Genomic DNA, 22,114 nt, shown 5'->3' with positions numbered 1-22,114 from the left:
ATCGGACCAAGCGCCTTTTCGAGTCTTCAAAGATTTAATGGAGCAATTTTGTGTGATGTTGACAATAGCTGGCAACCACTCCAACCACTCGTCCGTGATTCTTGTGAGCATAAGCAGCATAGAAGATGTATAGAGGTTGGGGAAACGCCAAGAAATGTGACCACCCCCCGCAGCGAAATAGGAATACACAGCATTGTGGAGTGTGTCTGAATCCCCGAAACGCAAATTGTCTCCACGTCAAGTACAATCCTGTTCAACATTGGAGACTTTCCGACAGTCCTTGAATTCATCTGAGGGACGTACGTCACACGTTGGGGCGGTAGCTGCTGTTTTGGTTCGCAACGGAGTTCCGAGACCTTTGAATTTTACTGTGCAGAGTTGCACACAAAAGGGGAGGCGTACAAAGGAAATCAAGGTTGTTTTTAATGTGCAGTGAGAAAGTATAAGGGGCAAACTGATCAGGACTCGTGTTCCTATAAAGATAGACATTTCTCTCCGCGTGAAAATTGTGTTGATATATTTATATAAATATCTATATTATATATAGAATACAGATCTATTTGCTATGCATACTCAAAAAAGTCACACCTTCAAATATATCTAAAGTCTTTGCCCCCCGAACACAAATGTACTCTTTTTTTTTTCTTGCCTTAAACATGAATTATTGTTACATAGGAAACCAAAGTAGTTATCAGAATGTGAATATTGTTTTTTTTTCCTTTTAAAAACAAAACAAACAATGAGAATGATTAGAGTTTGTGTGGGATTCAAAAGTTGTGTACAAAACACTGAATTGTCCTCCCGTGGTGGATGAAACAATAAAATTTGAGTCCTCAGGCAACTGCTTATAAAAATAGAGTTATTTTTTTAAAATAATCTACACGTTCTGTTTTTTTTTTTTAAGGTGAGGCATTCTCAAACAGCGTCTCAAATAGAAAATACCAAACGTCTTCTTCTGCTGCAGGGAGCTGATTGATGTGGACAAGCCCCACCCCCTCCTTCTCAGCCCCACACTTTTAATTTTTGCATATTCTATGTTTTTTTTTGTTTCGTTGTTGTTGTGATACACCATTTTTTTTCAAAGTAGATACACCCTTTACAGGTCAACCCCCCCACAAAAAAAAAGTCATTACAGCTCCTGGAAGCTGTTAAAATGTCCAGGGAAACCTAGAAAGAATGCAATTATTTCAAATGAAAGAGTACACTGCATAACTGGCTTTTCGAACAAGCACATGGGCATTGAATAGTAAAAACAAAACCCAAAAAAAAAACATACTGTAGTGATAAAAATATACACCTCTGGAAGTTAAAGCAAACTCCTAGGATGGAGAAGGCAACAGACGTGTGAATGAGAGAACAGAAGAGGAATGCTACAAATGAATGCAGATGCTGTATATGTACAAGACCCTGTTTTCCTTTTGCGTGGATGGATGTATTTGCGTGTGTGTGTGTGTGTGTGTGTGTGTGTGTGTGTGTGTGTGTGTGTTTGAGTGTGTTAGTGTGTGCGCACCAGAGCGTTCTCCTACGCCAGTGTCCTTGGATGCTTACAAATCACCACGTAGAAAATGACCCAAAACAGAGTGTCGGTTCTTTCAGTGGGAGGAGAGACGGGGGGTGGGGGGGGGGGGGGGTAAACGGGCGTCTCCCGTGGAGAAAGAGAAAAGGACTTTTACCGCGTGGACTCTTGCGAGCGGGTTTACCAGATGACGCTGGAGATGCTGGTCTCGCGCGGCAGCAGGGGCAGCATGGCGTTGTTGGCGTGCGCCTCCTCCAGGCTGTGCTCGCGGCTCTTCCCGGGCGGCCTCTGGCCGTTGAGCAGCGTCAGGGGGATGTTGCAGTAGGTGTGCTGGCTCCCCAGCGACGAGAGCGGAGGCAGGGTGCCCCCCGCGGGCAGGTCGAACTCGTAGCTGCGGTAGTAGTGTTTCTGCCTCACGGTGGTGTGGTAGGAGTTGTGGAAGGACGAGCGCAGCTCCGGGTGGGCGGTGGCCATGGCGGTGGATGTGGCCGCCGCCATGGAGATGGCCGAGACGGTCTGCAGCTCGCCGAAGGCGCCCTGCTCGCTGACGTCCAGCGCCGGCTCGTGGCCCAGCATGGGCTCGGTGCGCCTGAAGGGCATCTCGTACTGCAGCTGCTTCCAGAACTTGGAGTGCAGCTTGTTGCTCTTGGGGCCGCGCCACTTGATGACGGTCAGGGTCTTGATGGTGTGCTTGAGGGCCTCCACTTCCTGGTAATTCATGATGCCGCGCAGCTCGGCGCACTCGATGAGGATCACCTTGATCTCGCCGGTGACCAGCATGTTGCGCAGGCGGGTTTCCAACTCGAAGATGCTCCAGCCGCGCCGCACCACGTAATTGGGCGTCATGACGATGATGAGCCGCTTGCTCTGATCTACGCAGCGCGCCACGTCCTCGATGTAAGCTGCGGGAAACAGGGAGGCTGGTTAAAAATGAAAAGAAAAGAGAAAATGGCAATCCGGAGGCGGGAGGATTGAAGAGGTTTGTTTGTTGGAGGACAAGGGACAACACTGAACAATAGACGCACAGAGTTCGACGCAAGACAATAGCTCATTTCATATCCAAGCCTGGAAGGCGTCAATTCGGGATGGGGGTGTCGAAGTCGACTCAACAAATTTGCCAGCTTCTCACATTCGGTAATTTTTCACAAATTTACCGATTTGGCTTTTTTTTTTTTCCTCCGTGGAACCTTTCCATATCTACGGTGTAAAAAACAAAACAAAACAAAATTTCAACGCAACGGACTTTGAAAACATTCTAAGTTGGGCAATTTTTGCTGTTGTGACAATCGTCTTTCCTGCATTTCACAGCAAAGAAAGAAGAATTGACAGAACATTTGTCCCTTTAATGGGACCTCAACTTCAAAATATGAGTGAAAACAACTCGCTCACTTTTAAATGTCAGGAATTTATATTATACCGTTTTTCAAACTAAACCGATTTTTTTTCCAACCCCATAATACAAGTTGAATTTTTTTAAAGTGGATTTACAGTATTTGCACTCTTTTTGAAATACATTAAGATGCCACAAGGTGCCGCCAAAGCACCGTCTAAATAGCAAAGTGATGCGTCAAGGAAGTACGTAAGTTTAGCCTGGGTTGTTAGCGGAAGTTACAAAGACTCTTAATATGCAGGCTTCTGGTGCATTTTTTTTCAAAGTAAAATCCTGCAGGTATTTATTGTGAAAGGTATTTTGTAAAATGACAACGTGAGAATACATCACGACACTGCACAACAAGGTTCTCTTACGTAACTCATTGTACTTCATCTTTTTTTTTTCAAACATATCTCTGCTGTAATTGTAACACCTTAGCCTACGGCAGTGATAGACGACAACACATTCAGTCGTGAGCGCAAATTCCGCTGATGTCACCAAGTGTACGAAAGGAACTCTGTCCTAAAAAAAAAAAGGACCGCTGTATTGTTCGATAGCAATGAAACAATACCGGATGTAAGATGACTGGAGCTGTGGGACCAATTTCCTCCAGATAACCCACCCAAGATGCCTGGAGCTTGAAGGTTTTATTGTATCGTCTTCAATTTACTGCTTTCTCTGTTGCGACCAATCAGTTCCAAGTTTGGATCCATAAATCAGAGCGATTGTCTTTTATAAGGCTTTGGCATAGAAGGATGATTTTCTCTTCTTGGACTTGTTTTCCACAAAATATTTGCGAAAACATACGAACATGGAGTTCGAGCTGACCTTGGCAAAAGACATTTGTGAATCTTGCGCGATGACTCGTCACAGTGACGAATTTGACACAATTAAATGACAGTTAACATGCCGAGTACAGGTTCGATTAGAATTATTTGCGATGGGAAAAAAAAAGATTGAAAGTGTTCCCCAGCTCTGTTGTGTTTCATCCGTGGCGGATTTGGGGGAAATTTATTCTCCTTGTTTATTGCGCAATCCCTGATTTGTGTTTTGTATGAGGTTTTATTGCTTTTTATAGTCATATAAATATTGAGGATATATCAATAAGGATGAAAATGCAGTACAAAGTACTTGCACGGAGCGAATGTAAAATAACGACAATTTAAGCTTTCTTTCTTCAACAAAATCATGATTTAAAGCATGCAGAAGGGGTAAAATTATGTTTAAAAGAAACAACGCTTTTTTTCTTCTAGACGACTACATTGCACTATAACTGGCAGGACGTCATCGACTAAAATAAAAGAGAAATGCCTGATTTGAGTCGTCACCCCCTTGTCACCTACTGTGAGTCAGGAAAGACAGTTAAGTGTTACATAACTCCCCAAAATGATTCTGAACGATTAGCCTGTGGTGTAAGGTGTGTTTATTATTTCCTCCCGATTCTGCTCAGAAAGCAGCTGACAAACGTTCAACCTTTCCCATGTTTACAATCACAAATCATTACGTGTGTGTGGTCAACACAGCCACGCTGGTGCACTCTGTGATAGCGAAAGCACATGGGAAGCGCAATAAAAATGACAAGGTGAACGGTTTCCACGCTAGTAGTACCCAGGGAAAAACACAACTTGTATTTTGGGGCCCAAAACAGTCATTTAAGTTCCTGAAATTTATGGCAACAATGTTAGCTAGCGCAACAAAGCGAGCAAGTTGGGGTTCCATTAAAGGCATAACCGTTCCGTAAACTCTCATTTTCTTTGTTGTGAACTGCGGGAAAGCAAAATTTAAAATATTCATTTGAATCGCCCAACTTCAAATGTTATCGAAGCTCTAAAAATCGCTATTTGTCTTAAGTTGAGGTGTCTCGATGCATCTAATTCGTATCATCCTGTGAGGATCTGAACTTGATGATTGGACAGCGTTTCGGAAAAAACAAAAAAACAAATTCAGGGCAAAGTACCTCCAAAGAGTCGCGCGTCATCCTGGTAATGCTCAGTGGTGAGACCTAAACATAAACATGTTGACATTCAGATCATGAACACGCAACACGAGACATGCTCAACACAACAGCCTTTCGTCAAAGTGGCCTCATCTGCTCTCATTGATCTTTCGCGTCGCATTTGATTTCAATCACGAGCCTCCCGAATTGGACGTTCATCTGCCATGATTGTGTCAGGCGCAAACGCCGCCGGCAATTTTACTTTGATAAATAGCATAGAGGCAGAGCAGTCCGCAACGGCTCGGAGCCTTCAACACATTTCCCCACTGATGTTTAATTCTGTATGGTCCAACCAGGACGTGTTTGCGTTTCATCTGTTCCGCATGAAGCCGACAGTACAAACACGCCGCATCGCTGCTAACTAGAGCACGCTATGTACTAGCGCCTCAGACAGCCTACCGAGCACAGTTAGCATGCATGAGAATTTGTTCAGACGGAATTTTCAGCGGTTTAAAAATGCATGCAGCGAGGCACGCAAGATGTGAGATGTCTTCATTACATCAGCTTGCCCCGTGCGCTAGATTACACCATACGATAAACATTCCAGGAGAAGCCTGTGTGTTCAAAAGGCTCGAAGGAGAAACGTCCACAAAACACGAGACACAAAAAAACCCACAACAAAACACAAAAGACACTCAACACGAAAGGGTGTGGCAGCTCGGTGCTTACTTCCAGTCGGAATGAGGTCCCGGTCGGGGATGAAGAGTTTGTAGCCGTAATGCTTCTCTAGCACGTCGGGGAGAATCTCCAGGGCAAAGCGTTCCTCCTCACGGGTCTCCTGACTCCACTGGTCGGGGTCCACTTTGGTGTAGGACAGGTAGGCGTCATAGTCCTTGTTTTCTAGAAGAAGATAATCAATTATATTCAATCACTTCCCACTCTCCAACACGTTAAAAGTACCGTATTTTCCACACTAAAAGACGCCTTGGATTATGAGGCGCACCTTCAATGAATGGCCTATTTTGTATTTTTTTTTCATACACCGCATTATAAGATGCAATCTATAATGCATCCGCTAGGTGGCACTATGCTCAAGGAAACGACAACAGAACAATCAGATGTCAGTACACTACTTATTTTTAATAAGGCAGCGACAGATCGGCTTAAGTTTGAACTCGACCTTGTCAGCATGTCTCGAGCAAGGAGCCATTTTGGGGGTTGAAATATTACCGTAATGATCGTACACAAGGCGTGTCGGATTTTAAGGCGCGCTGGGAGCTTTTAAGAAAACGGAAGGCTTTTAGCTGCGCCTTTTAGTGCGGAAAATACGGTATGTTCAATCATTTCCCACTCTCCAATGCGTTAAAAGTAACCGAGTGGCTTGACCGGATGTAAAAAGTTCAATTACAAGTTACTTTCTTCGTTAGTTTCAGCATAAGCTGACAGTCCCGCTTTGCATAAAAATGATTTTGCAACGACTGATAACCTGATAACATGATGAGCTGTCCACTGTAGTAACCGCTGTCCCTGAGAGGGTTAATATAAGCAATTATTATTTTTTTTTTTCAGAAAAATGTGACTTTCCGCATCGCACTGCATGCATGGGTCAGACTTTGTATTTCTTTGTGTCACTCTAACGTCAGTGCCTCCATAGTCCGGAACCTCACAGCATGCATGCCACGGTATGGATAAAACAATCGTTGCCATGGCAGCGCATCGAATTAACCTCTAAAAGCAAACTTGGAGAAACAACAACTTCACAATGGCCATATTCCTGTGGTGATTGACAAATAAATTGCTGGAGGAAATACCGAACCACCTCCAAATGATTTCCCACGAGGCGGCGGAAAGAAGTGAACAGGCAGAAAATAGACGACCGGAAGAAAGTATGAGTTGTGACATGTTCACTAAGTCCTAGTCATTATTCTCTGCGGAAGCTGGAATATGGGCCAACCAAAAAGGAAAGAGGGAATTTTTCCATCATCTCTTTGAGGAGCACATGCAGCTTTGAAACGACAGCGAAGGAAGGCCACGCCGGGCTGCCTGCGCTCAGTAGGACGGCAACATCAAACACCCCCCCATCTCAAATTAGCACCCAACCTTGCAAATTAAGCACCTAGCAAAGTTGCGGGAATCAAAACAACTTGTACCAGCGCCCCCCCCCCCCCCGACAGTATGACTTAATCATGTGAAAGTTTTTTGACGGCAAAACAATGTCGCATATCCATTATTCATCAGCTCGACAGAACGTGCGACAAAGGACAGCGTTTCCCCCCCTCTAAAAAAAAAAGATGATTCTGAAAGTGAGCAGACTCTGCGGAAGAAACAAAATGTTCACATTTTGAGGCTTCTGCCTTCGCTGGCCTTGACGCTTCACCACCGATAGATTCCCGCCTCGATGCAGACTTAACCTCAATTCCAGGAACAGGACGGGGATGATGAGGCTTACCTCCGTCCAGGTCCTCACTGCCAAAGTGCCTCCTGTAGAAGAGCATGAGCTCAATCCGGTAGCATTTGTACAGCGAGATGAGGAAGATCAGCAGCAGCAGGATGGCCCCGAGCCCTCCGGCCAGCTCGACCGTGTACATGAGCTCTGCTGAGGATGACACATACACTGTATGAATGATGGCACCGCACTACTTTCGGGGGACAACTTATGTGAAATTAATTTGAGTTGATTATATGCAAATTATTGGACTTCTGCCTGCCTGTCCATTGAGTGAGATATGAAACAACTTATTCAAGCTTTTGTTGCCCGGAAAATGTTTCAGTGAGGAAGAACTTCTGGGCCACATTGGCATAAGAGTGGGGTTAATTTACATAATAACACAAAGTTTCTCCACCCATGACATGATAGGCTGGATGGGTGAAGATTCAGGGCCACTTTCAAGTGACTGATAGGCTAAACTATCTGAAACGGTTTCCACGCAGAGACACTATCACGCAAAAATACCCGCATCCCTCCACAGATGGGACGCCGATGATCATTTCAAAGCCAAAGGGTAAGCAGAGCTGCATTACGTTTTGGTGGATGCACAGCTAAGTATTAGCTAACAGCGCTAAAAGAAAAATACTTGATCGCTGAGGGAAGTTGCCAATGCAGTAGCTTACGGTCTTTTATTATTATTTGTTTGTGACGTGTCCACGCACCAATTGCACGCAGTAGTGGATGAAGTACTGCCGAACGTTATACCTTGGTTGACATTTTTGACGACAGTGTCTTCATGAACTCACCTGGACATTAACCCTTTCAGGGACAAGTGATTATGCCAGTGGGCAGTTTATCATGTAATAGGTAATCATTGGTGCATGAAAGGGTTAAAATCCATAGTCGGGCATAGGACATCCACTTGTGACAATTCTAAAAGGAAGAAGTGAGCATTTTCTTCTGACAAATGTTCTGCTTCTGGGTGTCCCTCGTTTGATTCGGCCCTCAATAAGAAGAAGCTGGGCTTACGAATATGCAACTTTAAGCTGACAGTCATCCACTTGGTTACACATCCACTCCCTGGACTGAACCATCATCAGTATCGCGGGAAGCTAAGCTCTCAGCGAGGCGGCATCCATCATCGGGGGGAGGGGATGGGGCAGGCACAAGAGGTTCATCGGTTGGGGAGGGATGACTGTGCACGGGGGAGGAAGACAAATAGAAGACGAGCAGAGAGTGGATTCATTCGGTTGGCTCTGCGCAGCAATGAAATGGCACTGCACTTTGGATGCCTTCCATGAAAACGGGCATTTTAAAAAAACGAGACGGGCTCGCTTTCCTCATCGCACCAACGTCCCTTCTGTCTTTACCGCTTAAAATGAACCACCCCCACCCTCCACGACACTCTTCCACCCCCGTGCTGCATTTCTCTGCTCATTTCTCTTCTCTATTATCTCCTCCCAATCTCCCCTGTGGGTTAGCATGGGGCGGGATGACTTATGTTGTGAATTAAAGCAGCATTTACCTGCTTTCCCTCTGCTAAAGAACTGCTGCGCTTTAAATCTTTGGCGGTTGAGCCCCGAATGGCTACCATCGGAAACATAAGCTCACTTTGCATTTGCAATTATCAAGGTCCACTTCAAAACGAAAGCTATTTCAGACATTGTGCTTGCTTAATAAAATGGGTGATTTTCAAAACTAGCTATGAAGTCAGGAACTTTCCCTTTATTATTCTAAAGGTCTTCTTAAGGATACGATTGTTACACTGGCCGTACAGTCCATATAGGTCAGATTACTTCTAATTCCATTACGGTCAAGTAAGCATTTTTTTTTTTTAAGCGGGTGCGGTGTCATGCAATGGACGATGTTGGACCTTGGCAGTTCCACTACATCAGCAGTCAAAGTAGCTCTCCAAGATGCACAAAACGATGATTTGAGTCGGCAGAAATGTGGAGCTGGGAAGTTTTGCAGTGTGGCGTCAAGGGAGAGTCGGGAGAGCATGAAAGAAAAGTGAGCGAGGAGAGTGAGAGAATGAGAGCGACTATTGGACTTTCTTCCAATCATTCGAAGGATATCTTCTCTTTAGTGTTGTTGCCGCACACACACATTTGTGGGCTGTTGATGTGCAGTGACCAATTCAAACAGAATTGCTGTGTTTTCAAAAACCTCCCACAGAGATTGTGATAACAGCAGGGAGACAAGGAGACAAGAACGCTATACTATCAAAACTTGTGTCTTCGGGGTCCCTGAATGGAAAAGCTGCACGATCTAGTGATTTTACGAATGATAGTCATGCTCAGTTTCAATTGACACTGCTAGCGGTGTATTAATTTAACGATGTTTACTATTGTGGATGCAATTTTGGCAGACATGTTTCATTGGCCATGACTGAAATAGGCTATGACCACTCTCACAGCGGTGCAGCCTTCCCTCTCGCAGATCTGCCGGTCAACACTCATTGGCGAAATTAACATCGGGTCTAAACTTTCTCTGTGCAGAGTAACACAATCGGGGAAAGACATCATGCAGAAGAACAAGTTGTACATTTCTGCAAAGAAAGTTGTAAAAAGTGAAAATAAACCATTTAATCCGAGCAAAAAAAAAAAAAGAGGCTGGAATGTGTAAATATGGCGATAGTGTTTTTGGTGGTCAGACAATCTGACCTCCTAAAAGTATTGAGAATTCAAGAGAATAGTTTTGGTGCACTCTCCAATGAATATAAAAATGATGCATATTTCCATTTCATTTATCATTTCATTTATCAGTGCAGTTTGATTTGAAAAAAAATTCAGCGGGTGGCTTTAATGAAGATTTGGAATCGGCTGTCGGACTCCTCGCCAAAGAGCAAATAAGCATTTCTCTCAACCTTGACATGATCTCTCGAACGAGACTCATAAAATGCGTGTCAGTGGGTGAACACTCATTACGAATGTGGCGTGCTCACCCTTCCTGAAGAGCTGGATGGTTGCCTGGCGACGCCCGTTGCCATTCTCCACATAACAGGAATAATTTCCCAGATCCTCCTCCTCCAATGAGTCGATGATAAGGGAAATGGCGACTTCCTGCTCGCCCAGGTGCTCCTTGACGATCCTGTGAGGTAAAAGGAGAGGAACTTTTCAAAATAAGATAATATACTGATTTCATTTGCATTTTTTCTATCTTTTCCATCCATTCTCTTCCTGTTTTTCGGAGTTGGGTCACAGGGGCTGAAGCAGGGAAGCCCAGACTTCCCTCTCATTGTTAATAATTTGAAATCCAACGTCAGCCATTGTCAGGAAGAGGACTCTGTTGCATCTTTCGAGGTTCCATATCATCATCTTTCACTTTTCTGCATCCATCGATCATCAAGTGTATCCCTACTGAGCTGGAGCCGATCCGAGATGACTTTCTAGAGATGGGGTACACTGTGGATTGGTTGCAAAGCTGGACACGACACAAGAATCGAACCTGAGAACTGTGGAGCAGGTGTTTTTTCACCACCAGTTTTCTGCAAATTAACTTTAACTCCTCCCAAGACTAACGTCCACTGCCACAACGGTAATGAAGTTTGACAATTCTTTTTATGACAAACTCAACATAAAAATGTAATCTGGGGCTAAGTCACTTTGGAAGAAATACTGCAGCTTGCCTTCATTCGCTTTCGGAATGCTTTCTTGAAGATATGACGATAAAAAAAAAAGTACCTGCATGTAATGGCCCCTTTCACTGTCATAAAGTCACCATATGTTAATTTCTTTGCCTGCACTCCAAACATATGAGATATGAAAATCAATAAGGGTTCTTCCTCAAGACCACGCACCATGGAGGGAGGGAGGGAATCAAATAACGGCGATGAGAAGAAAATCTTTTTATAGCGGCTGCCATGGTAACGGAGAGGATGTAATATTCCATAAAGTAAATGAGTGTTCCCGGCCCGGCTGGTTGAGCCTGATGGAGGGGAGAATAGGGATATCATGGCCTCCTCCCCACCGGCACAAACACTTCTACTTAGCTCACTTTAAAAGCACCCTCTGCACAATGGCGAAGTGCAAAGGAGAAAGCCATCCGGCTTGTTTGTGCGCGAGCACCGGCTGAGCTGAGTGAGGCGGCCATGCGTCATTGGCTGGATGTGTTAAAGAGGCTGAGAAGAAGGCTGCGTGAGCACGCGTGTGAGCGTGTGTGTGTGTGTGTGCGCGCGCGTGCGTGTGCGTATGCAAGTATGCGAGTGTGTAGGTGGGGATAATGACTCCAGCAGCCCTCAACTCACTTTCACTCGCTCTGTAGCCTTCAAGCCGATAAAATTCGCATAAGGATGGCGAGCTATGCCGGTTTTGGCACCAGTAATTGAAAGTGTGTCATGGACTCGTGATATTTGTACGTCCGGTTTGTTGTTGAAAAGGAGGAATAATTCATGTCCCCGGCTTCTCCTCAAGGGTTTCGCGTGTACTTTGAAGATTCCTGGTTCACCAGCAGGCACAGCGCAATGGCTTGCTATCATAAGATGGCAACCTGCATTTCTCATGGAGGAGAGAAGGCGAAGTTGAGAGTGCGAGGCAGAGATACAGGTGAACTGCAATGCAAATAGACAGGAAGCCACCTCTAACATTTCAAAACAAAGTTTGTAGCTGGCCCACTCCATTTTGTTCTCTAACATTGAAATTGTTGAATGAATTCTTAAAATGAGCAGGCTAATACTCACCAGCTAACATGGCTAGCTAGTGTAAGCTAATATTCGCGATTCAAACAGTCAGCCATCAAAGTCCCTGATGGCTGTAAAGTGTAAAAATCACCCGGCTAATACTCACCAGCTAACATGGCTAGCAAGTGTAAGCTAATATTCGCGATTCAAACAGTCAGCCATCAAAGTCCCTGACAATAAAGTGTAAAAATCACCTGGCTAATATTCACCAGCTAACATGGCTAGCTAGTGTTCGGGAGTATTAGTTCATGCCATCTACATTTTTCAGACAAAAGTTACACTTTTGCAAGCAATAACGCAACTTTAGCTAACTGTGACTCCATTTTGTTGTCATCAAGGTGTGAGAAGACACCACACAGCTCACGTACCCGACTCGCACCTGCTGGCGAGTGTCATCGGCAAGTGCAGGAGTGACATGAAGATGCCAAGTTGTTGTTTCTTGCTTGTCGCTATTGCTATAGCATTTTGCTGCTCTCGCGTTTGTTCCGCACACACGTTTGTTCAGTATAGTCACTTCTTGTCTCATGTTTTCAGTACTACTGTGATTGTCTTGTGGCTTTTTGTATTACCTCATGCTTACGTGCACCTTTAGTTCAAATAAATAATGTATTCATTCCTGTATATAATGTACCCGTTGTTTGCGTTTGCTGTTCTAATTAAGCAAAACATACTGTCATGGTTAGCCGCCAAACTACATTCAGCTCAACAATGCACTAACTAACTAACTAGTGGACAAATCGGGGGTCTTATGCATTTAGTGGACATACGTCAGAAGATTCATCATTGATTAATACGAATACATCAAAAATACCCCTCCCCCTCCAATACATTGTGCGGATCTGTATAAAAGGTACAATCTCCACAATCATGTATGGTTATAAGAACATCTCACTCCTTGTCCACTAATGCTTTTCAAGGCAGGGTTTTTGCCATATTGGATATCTTTATATCATGCAGGTGTACCGAATATTAATCTGGCATTAAGTCAGTGCATCAAGACTTCTAATTGCATGTAAATGTTTTGAAAAAGTGTGTGAAGTGCAGTTCATAGAGAGGTACAAATGAGTGCATTGATTCAGTGGCTGCTGCGGGCGCATTTAGCGTTCTGTTACTTCCTCATTAGAGAAGTCTGGGTTTGCTACTTAAGTGATTAATTTCAGACTCATTCCATTTATTATTGTGCCCACAAAATATTCCTGCAAAACACCACCCGACTTGGGTCAGCGGTATATTGATCACCTTCCTTAAATATGCAAGCTAGGATTTTTGTTTTGCTTATTTATTAATCTCCCGCATGATATGCTAATGACCATTCATCTGCGCGATGACAGCGACGGTGGCCCTGTCCTGGGGTTACGCAAATGAAAATGTATGGGCTCGCTATAGAAATGAGATCGCCTGGATCAATAAGTTAGAGAGCTGGGTGTATATAAATGGCAGAAGTGAGCTGTTGCTCTAAAAGCGCAGGTTTGATGCATTTGTAATGAAGGCCGAAGTCTGTGTGGGTGCCAGGGGGAAGTTTGCTGTCGGATGAGTGCAGATTTGTTCACGCGGAGATGCTCCCATCCCTTCTCTTAAGTGCGCACTGCGTATCGCTGGATGACTTCATGGGAGTAAACTTGATGCCTTGGCTGCATGGGGTGAAAAAAAAGCCGACGCTAGCAGCATTAGTAGCACAGGGCGATTGATCAAATCCTTTATTGATCCACCGCAAGGAATATTACGGTGCATTTGGGGGAAATCCTCGTACGGGCGTGGGTCACTTAAAAAGGAAATGTATTTCCCTCCCATATTCTGATCGCCGCACACACACATCCCGGATGCGTATCGGATACCTTCACCCTCCGTTCAATCTTTCAGTCTCTCTCGCCCGTCTGTGTGCTGCTGGAGGTAGGTGCACAGAGAGAGATAGCACAAGTGGCAGCGGTGTGAAAAATGGTGGCTGTTAACCATCTGACAGGGGCTGTCTCTCCCAGAGCTGCAGGCGCTCCAAACAGCCCTAATGGCAAACCTGCACGCGGAGCGCCAAATGGACTTGTTTTAAAATGTGTTCTATCACGCGTGAGGAAGACGCATCGGAATTGAGCTCATTTTGGACATCTTTGAGCGGTAGACTCAAAAGTGAGGCTTTTTTTTTTTTTTGTGCCGCGCTTTGAATGTTCTTTTTAACAACGCATTAAGCAACACTTGCTGGGCTCTGTATAGTGACAAAGGAAAGAGCAACGGAAATGGACTAAAAGGAGAACACTTGAATGAGGGAAGACGGCAACATTGACACGATTTCCCCATGAGAAATTAGGGAATCAGAAACCATCCGTTTCGAGGCGAAACCATTGCGTCATAAAAGCTTGAATAACTGTCTGGGCAACATTTTAAGTAACATTTTCATCTTTCTAATGTCAACAAAACTGTAAAAATAAGTTAACCACTGTTGATTTTACCAACTCTCCTTACTTGGGTTAAACTGAACTATTTTGAAGTTTAAGCAAATTTGTTTTTGTTTTTTTTAACCTTTATTGGACTAATGTAAATCTAACCATTAACACAATCCAACTCCATCTTAGATTATGAGGTGCGCAAAAGCTAGCCTCTTTGTGGCTAGCTAGTTAGCAGCTGTCGCTAATATCAGAGGTTAGCGACCAACGGTAGCTTCAATGTCGTAATATAGTCGTCTGGCATGTAGCAATGAAATCATCTTCTCTTCATTGGGACACACTGCGGTTTTAGTGATTTTAATGCGAGTCTGTGTACTTTGCTCAAGTGCAGCCAGACAAAAGCCAAACATTCTGTACCTATTGGTGAATCCTTTCACGCGTGATAACATGAAATAAATGACAAAAATATAAATCAAATAAAGGTGCTTTACTAAAGTTGAGCTGTGCTAATCCATTTTAAAGCACCGTCAAGATATCAGTTTCGTCACATACGAATATTTATATTCAGTTTGTTACTTCCACCGTAATGGAATTGTGACGACGCTTTCTGGTGATTGCAGTGAAGGTTGCGACACATAATCAATGTAGCGCTGCAGCAACACTGACATCATTTTGCTAATATGCCGTGCTCGTGAGGCAACGTACGGTATTTTCTTCATTTTAACTCATGAATAACAAGTTGAAGCAGCATTACAGGAAAATAAATGCAGACCAGCAGCTGCTCGGAATGAGGCAAATGCATCACCGAAAAATTGTGGGTTTTAGTAATTTGGAGTCAATAGGCTGAAACATGCAAATTAATTTTCGACTGAATGTATGCCATTCCTCTTGGTGGCAGTACTACAGCCTATTAGGACACTTAGCTTTGTGACTACAGCCTTGCATGTTCATGACCAACAATGCTGGGAAAATGTAAATTGAAAACAACAACATAATGTATATTGGTAACTTTAGGGGCAATATTACACGGACATGAGAGCATGAGAGCTGACATTTGAAAAAAAAAATGTCCCGTGATCAGCTTTCCTCATTACGATAAGTACTGTAGTATAATATGATTATATTCATGAATGATTAATGAAAGACTTCTCCAACTCTACATGTTCACTATTGGGTAAATATGACCTAATAAGTATGTAACTTTTCGTGAATGTATTTTAAAAAGTACAACCTCTGATAATGATGAATGGCTTGTGTATGGTAAAAAAAAAATAATAATAATACCTGCAATGCGCCAGTTTGCTAATTTAACTCAATGTTGGTCAACTGTACTTCTCCGACTTAATTGTTTGGAAAATCAACATGTTAGTTTGCTAATTTAACTCGGTGTCAGATAACACCTCCCCTATTGAAGAGAGTATTAGTTGGCTAATTTAATTGCAACTCTATGAATTTGGGGTCAATTTTGCTCAGTAAAAGGTTATTTCTTCAACTTTATTTTGGGGAAACTCAACTTTTTGTTGGCTAATTAAATTTCATGTCAGTTAACATGACCTTTTGTTCAATTATTCAGTACAGAGTAGTTGCGATCCGAGTCGAAATTGTTCTGTGACCACACATAACTTAAAACTCTCGTGCTTCAAATCCTCTTTTAATTTACTTAAAGTCAGTTGATTTTACTTTCTCCTAATGAAACGTTAGATGAATACAAACAGCTAATTGTGTAACTGTACAAAAACGTTAATAAAGCTGAACCTTTTACAGCCAGCTAGCTTGCCTTAATCTTAGCTAATGTTACTTCTCCAACTTGCCGGGAAAACAGACATTTAACTCAATGTTGGTTAATGCTACCTCTGTGAGTTAATTGTTAAAAAAATAGATGCTAGTTTGCTAATTTAGCTTAATGTCAGGTAACGTTCCGGCTTGCACTTCATGGTCGAGTAAATGGATACATTCATGTGCTAACTACACAAGACAATGCTAATGTCATTACCATTTAATTAGGCCCGATCTGAACTTCAGTTATCCAGTTGTGTTCCTTACTTGATTTCAGACTCCTGCACTCGCTCCTCGTCCAAGTCTTCGATGAACTTGTCTCCCTTCATCCAGTAGATGAGAGGGATGACATCGCCGCTATAGCCGAAAAACGCCCGGCACGTCAGGTTCAGTGCGCCTCCTATGAAGAACAGAGACACCACAATTAAGCATCCCCTCAACTTACATCCTTATTAAGCAGATACAAGCATTGCTACATGAAAAGTACGGTATTATAAAATGGAACCGCCTGTGTGTCTGGTAATGGTGATGTCTGAGTACTTTTTTTGTGTACCTTCAGCTACATGACGTTACCTGTGTGACACTATTGAGGGCAAGGCCCCGGGTGAGAGATTGGCGAGTGCGAACAGCGCACACAGAAACCCACTGATATGATGTCGTGCAAACTGCAATGAACACATGAGGGCACTCCACAGCTTCCCATTGACCCCCTCGGAGACCGCACATCAACTGTCGGAAGAGAGGGAGGGAACGAGGCTATCGGAAGTGAGGGGAGGCTGACGATCACATTATATTTGCCGCTTCTGTTCATGAGGGACGGTCAGAGCTTCAACATTTGCAGCCAATCTGTATGTGCAAGTGACAATCCTTTATTTATTTTTTGATTTGGCTCCACAGACGAGTTTAATATGAGAACAATGGGATTGATAGGGCATTTAAAAACAGATTCAATAACATGAAAGGTAATGATGTTTTTTTTTTTTGCCTGCAGAACATAACAGTCGCGGAGAGATGCGTGAAAGCGTGATTAACAGTAAAGTCGGTGTATTCTTTCTCTCCTTCTCACAAGATGCATTGCAAGTAGAGAGCACACATGTAAACAACACGGCAATGAGGCAGGCTCATAATTCATGATAGGGTGGAGAGGAGGAGGAGAGACATTGCAGTGACTGGCTCCCAGGCATGCGATCCGAGACGAATACGGAGGGCAAAGTGTGAGGTAGGAGGCGCTGTTTTACTGTAGCTTCGAGCAGCACAATCTCATCAGATCCAATCACAAATTCTGCCTCCACAAAGATAATAACGCTCAGATTTGATTGACACTCGCAAGGAGGTGTTCTACTTCTGCCAGCAAGGTTATGGATTCGTGGTATTTTATTTGTCAGGAGTACATACATTGAAGAAAATTGATTTCCGCGGGGTGGGGAATGGGCTTGACTTATGCCATTGAACTTAGAATAATGTCAGAACAACAAAACTCAAAATACAGATGTCCTCATTTTGTTGAAATAACCCACGTTTTTTGTTGAATTGAGTTGAACTGGTCTAACAAATATTTCATGGAGTGAAAACATAAGAAGAATATAAATAATTAAACAGTTTCTGCAGGATGATTTAATGCTTCAATGCCCATTGGCATGGTGCTCCTTCTTTTGTGCACACCTTGGCCACAATGGGGCCGTATAAAACAGGCATCCATAATACACGAATAAGAGTTTCACAGTATTAGGCTTGCAGACCTCTGTACGTTCTGTGATTTGATTACAATGCGTAATTCAACTTATTTCATGTTTTTTGTTTGATTTATGCGTGACCATTTTTTAATGGTTCACTAACTCCAACTTCTTTTGAAGTTCGCTGCCATTGTGTAGCACTTGTAATTCAAAATCTTACTCACACCTCAAGAAAGAAAAAATATGCCTGAGCAACACTTGCATCTTGAAAATGTTGTGCGGGCCAAGTCGAGATAGCGCTTAACTTTGTATTTTACACTACATGCAAGCTCACACATCTAACTAAGCCCTTGTTCAAACTGCTAGTCATAAATCCCAATTTTAGACCACCCATAGTGAAACTGGACGTCTCTTTTGTCATATGAACAGCAAAGCGGTAAAGAATGACGCACATTGAAGAAACTGAAAACAGCTATGCCTGGACACAGGACGATACAGATCGCCTTATCGGTCTGCGGGGTGAAAGCACCATACAAGCAAAGCTGGAAGGTACAGTATAAATGCCACCATAAAAAAGAACAGTTAACATAAATATATCGAAACAAGTCCATTTATGAAAGTACTAGCTGGTTCGCTGCCCTCCGGGCGGCTCATCAGCTAGTTCCTGCGGAAGGCTGGTAAGGTGGGCCTTCGGCCCACAAAAGTGTTGTTGCTTGGTTCAACTTTTTGTTCATCTTCATTGCTTATCGCGAAAATAAAGAGATGTTTAGCTCTACTAAATAACTACCAATTTCATTGCAATGCTTGTGGGTAGACAACATTTTTTCGCTAAGATGCCCGCGCGATCGTAGTGAGCCACTGCCTGAGCGGCGCAGTGGCGGCGCGGTGAAGTAGGTACGTTTTGAAAAGGGACAGACGGAAGGACAGACCGCGTGCGGGACGACGTGCAATATATATATATAGATTTTGTGTGTCTGAAAAGCTAGCCATACTAAAGACTAAGTAGTATGGTCAGACAACACAAGAAGGTGGGACTTTAACAAATTTCAAAATGGCTACGATAATGCTGCTATCACGACTGACACAAAAGCAGCCAACAATTTTTGCATGGCTTCATGCTGCTCTAACGATTAACATGTAAGACTGGCCAATGACTGCCAGACCAGTGACAAACGGTACATTCAGACTGAGCAGCAAAGTGCAACGTAAAAAGATTCCTTTCTGGAGAACCATTTTTTAAAAAAAATGGTGGGCTGTATGCTCTTTGTATGTCCTCAGAAGTGGGTGTGTTTCAGGTCAAACAAAAATCTAGTCACCGTAACTCGAGGAAGACTCTCGCACCTGTACGCATGGAGGATACTGAGGAGATGATGTCGGCAAGGAGCCCTGGTTGACATTTCCAAAGTTCAACAGCCTCTCGCAGCTTGCTGTTTGAGCACAGTCGGACTCGGCAAGCGGCGACACGGTGTACTTAACACGACGCCAACGTATATAGGCGTCGACGAGGCACATCTCCCCTCTCTGCAAACACTTGATTTGTGCGGCAAACATGCAAATAAGTGGCCCACTGTGCAGCTGCGTGTGTCGCAGCTGCCGCATTTCCCTTCTCTGTTTATCAGCGGTTAGTTAATCCCACACATCACTTGCAAATTAGACGTGTCGTGCTGCTGGCAGCCATGACCCACCGAGGAAGTCTCTACCGAGCGCCCCGGGATTGCCAGGAAATGGTTGAGGGCCTCACGCGGTTCCTGGTTGGACGCACATACAAGTCAAAATGCTTTCTTTAGTGGCAGCCACGCCATCAACTCTTTTGAGAACACGGAAGATGAGGAGGAAGAACACATCGATTTGGATTTGGCGCTGTTACACATCGAGTGCTTCCGTTCCCCAGTGATGGCCGTTCATCCGAAAAAGACATGAGATTTATATGCAGTTTGACAAATGTGTCTTTTCTTGTGGCGACAAATTGGGCTTTTATTTATTTATTTATTTATTTTTAATTGTTGTACCACATGTCTCGGTGAGCGACTGGGAACACTCTCTTTTTGTGTCTTATGAGTAATCCTGCTAAATCCCGCTAAAACTGAATGACTATCAAACGAAGCAACGAACTCGCAGAAAGACTGACAAAATAACCGGCCAAACAACTAAACAGACGACAGATAGACTAACTCACCAAACAACCAACCAAGCGGCCAACCATCAACACACCTGCTAACTAACAGACCCGTTCCCAAGCTCATTAACTACCCAATCAAACAACGAAATAGCCAACTCAGCGTTTGAGTGACAAACTAACCAAGCCACCAGCCACTAATTGGTCAGTAGATTTCACCAACTGATCAATCAATCCTAATGACCTACTAACTGATGAACAAAACCGGCCCATCAATAAATTTACCGACCAAACAACCAAGCAGCCAACTAGCAGAACCCGATCAGGTTCTAACGAACAATCCACCCGGCATTTTACTGACCAATTACGCTGACTGGTCCCGAATACCAGAGCGCATCCTTTCGAGTAATTTGCCAAGTGGCTTTGTCCGACTGACTGTGCTCCTGGTTCTGCTTCGTTGTGTACCGTGGGTTTTCAAAAAGGATCTGCCTAACAACAAGTGGCTGCAAACATGATTTGATCAAGAAAATAATTCAAGGAAATCCGGTCGTAATTCTACGGAGACCAGCCATTACGATCCCCGACGGATGTGAGCCACCATTGCAGCCATGAAATGGACAGTAAACAAATACAGCGGTATTATTACTTCCTGCCCTCTGCCTACATTAAATATGCCCCCCCCACCACACACACACACACTTCCACCAACACCTATCCACTATTTGCAGACAAATCCAGTCAGCGCACAGGCGCAATAACAGCCAAGTTATTTAAAGTGCTACTTCTATCTACCCGCCTTACATAAACATTGTGTAACTACAGCTGCGGTTTAAATTGGCGGTTGTGAAAAGCATTGGCGCTTGCGAGGCTTTGGAGAATGACGTCCAAATATTAGCCGGGCGTAGATTTGAAGGCCGCTTTACATATGGCTCACATGACTCGGTCATTAGCCTCTGTGCTCGAAGCGCTGTGATGCACAGGCAGTTTGAAGTGAGCAGATGGTGCGACTGGAACAATGAGGTGAATAATTTGCACGCTATCAAGTTACAGAGTTGAAGGAGGCGGAGCCATTTAAATCCCTCTTATCTCCTGTGGCAGTATCATTGTTCTGTGATTACTGTTAAAACCGGCAGCCAGCGTTAAGAGTGAGATATTTAAAGCGGCCAAGCTTCATATTGAAAGGATGACCTACGCCAAGAGCTGACCTGAGATTGAGGTTGTGCATTTAGCTTTTTAAAAAAAAAATTGTTTGCTAGGTGGTACGGTGTTCAACTGATTAACACATCTGCCTCACAGTGCAGACGTACAGGGTTCGATTCTGGCCTTCCTGTATTAGGTTGGCATGTTCTCCCCGTGCCTGCGTGGGTTTTCTTCTCCGGTTTCCTCCCACATTCCAAAAACATGCGTGGCAGGTTAATAGAAGACTCGAAATTGTCCGTCGGTGTGATTGTGAGTGTAAATGGTTGCTCATTTATGTGTGCCTTGCGATTGGTCGGCAACCAGTTCAGGGTGTACCCCGCCCACTGCCCGAAGACAACTGGGATAGGCTCCAGCTCGCTCCCGCACCCCTCGTGAAGATAAGCGGTTTAGAAAATGGATGGTACTGTATGCCATTTACATTAGCTTGAAACCGATTTGCACACCAGCAAAAATTATGCATAAGTGGCATCCTGAAGGCAGAATGTTCCTCAACTGTATTGGATTGATTAAGATTGTAGAGGCATATCTCATCCGTGACTAACAGGCACCAAATCCAGGGTGTACTTCGCCTTTCGGCCAAAGTCAGTTGGAATAGACTCCAACTCATCGGTGACCTCACTCAGGACAAGCACTATCAAAAGTGGATGAATGGGGATGTACCTCATATTCAGATTGATAGTTGAAGTAACAGTGGAAAAGATGAAGACAATGTGATTTATTTTTCCAATTAATCCGGAATGCTCAAACATGGATGCTTTTTTTTTTTAAAAAAAGGATGAAATTGACAACAAGTTGGCTATAGTGTCCATATATAAATGCTCCCATGAGTACGTTTTGGCAGGAATTGACATGCCAAAGTATCCCTTGTGTGTGTGTTTGTGTGTGTGTGTGTGTGCGTGTGTGGGCGTATGTGGACCAGATCCAAGTAATGTGGCTGATTGACATCTTTCCAGTAACTGAGAGCTGATCATGACACCTGTTGGAGATAGCAGCAGAGTTATCTCCTCTTTCCGCCTCAGATCTCTCGGTCTTATATCTTATATT

The 22,114-nt window shown here is 43.8% G+C and overlaps 1 protein-coding gene across 6 annotated transcripts in view; it reads right to left on the bottom strand.

The window, feature by feature from the left end:
- Positions 1-403: 403 nt before the first annotated feature.
- The window catches only part of il1rapl1a (interleukin 1 receptor accessory protein-like 1a), a 193,700-nt gene continuing 171,989 nt past the window's right edge, over positions 404-22,114 (bottom strand). For 3 of the 6 annotated variants that reach the window (XM_052082247.1, XM_052082246.1, XM_052082245.1), the window contains 6 exons: positions 16,349-16,481; positions 10,197-10,342; positions 7,274-7,420; positions 5,554-5,724; positions 4,846-4,890; positions 404-2,418 (listed from right to left, as the gene is read on the bottom strand). In XM_052082247.1, the coding sequence (XP_051938207.1) occupies positions 1,697-2,418; positions 4,846-4,890; positions 5,554-5,724; positions 7,274-7,420; positions 10,197-10,342; positions 16,349-16,481 (1,364 nt within the window). In that variant the 3' untranslated portion in view covers positions 404-1,696. The remainder of the gene's footprint in view (positions 2,419-4,845; positions 4,891-5,553; positions 5,725-7,273; positions 7,421-10,196; positions 10,343-16,348; positions 16,482-22,114) is intronic. The other 3 variants (XM_052082248.1, XM_052082249.1, XM_052082250.1) reach the window with 3 other exon arrangements.

The sequence above is a fragment of the Hippocampus zosterae genome, chromosome 12 (assembly GCF_025434085.1).
Source record: "Hippocampus zosterae strain Florida chromosome 12, ASM2543408v3, whole genome shotgun sequence".
Taxonomy (NCBI): domain Eukaryota; kingdom Metazoa; phylum Chordata; class Actinopteri; order Syngnathiformes; family Syngnathidae; genus Hippocampus; species Hippocampus zosterae.
Note: the sequence above shows the minus strand (reverse complement) of the source record. Positions and strands in the feature narration are given on the sequence as shown.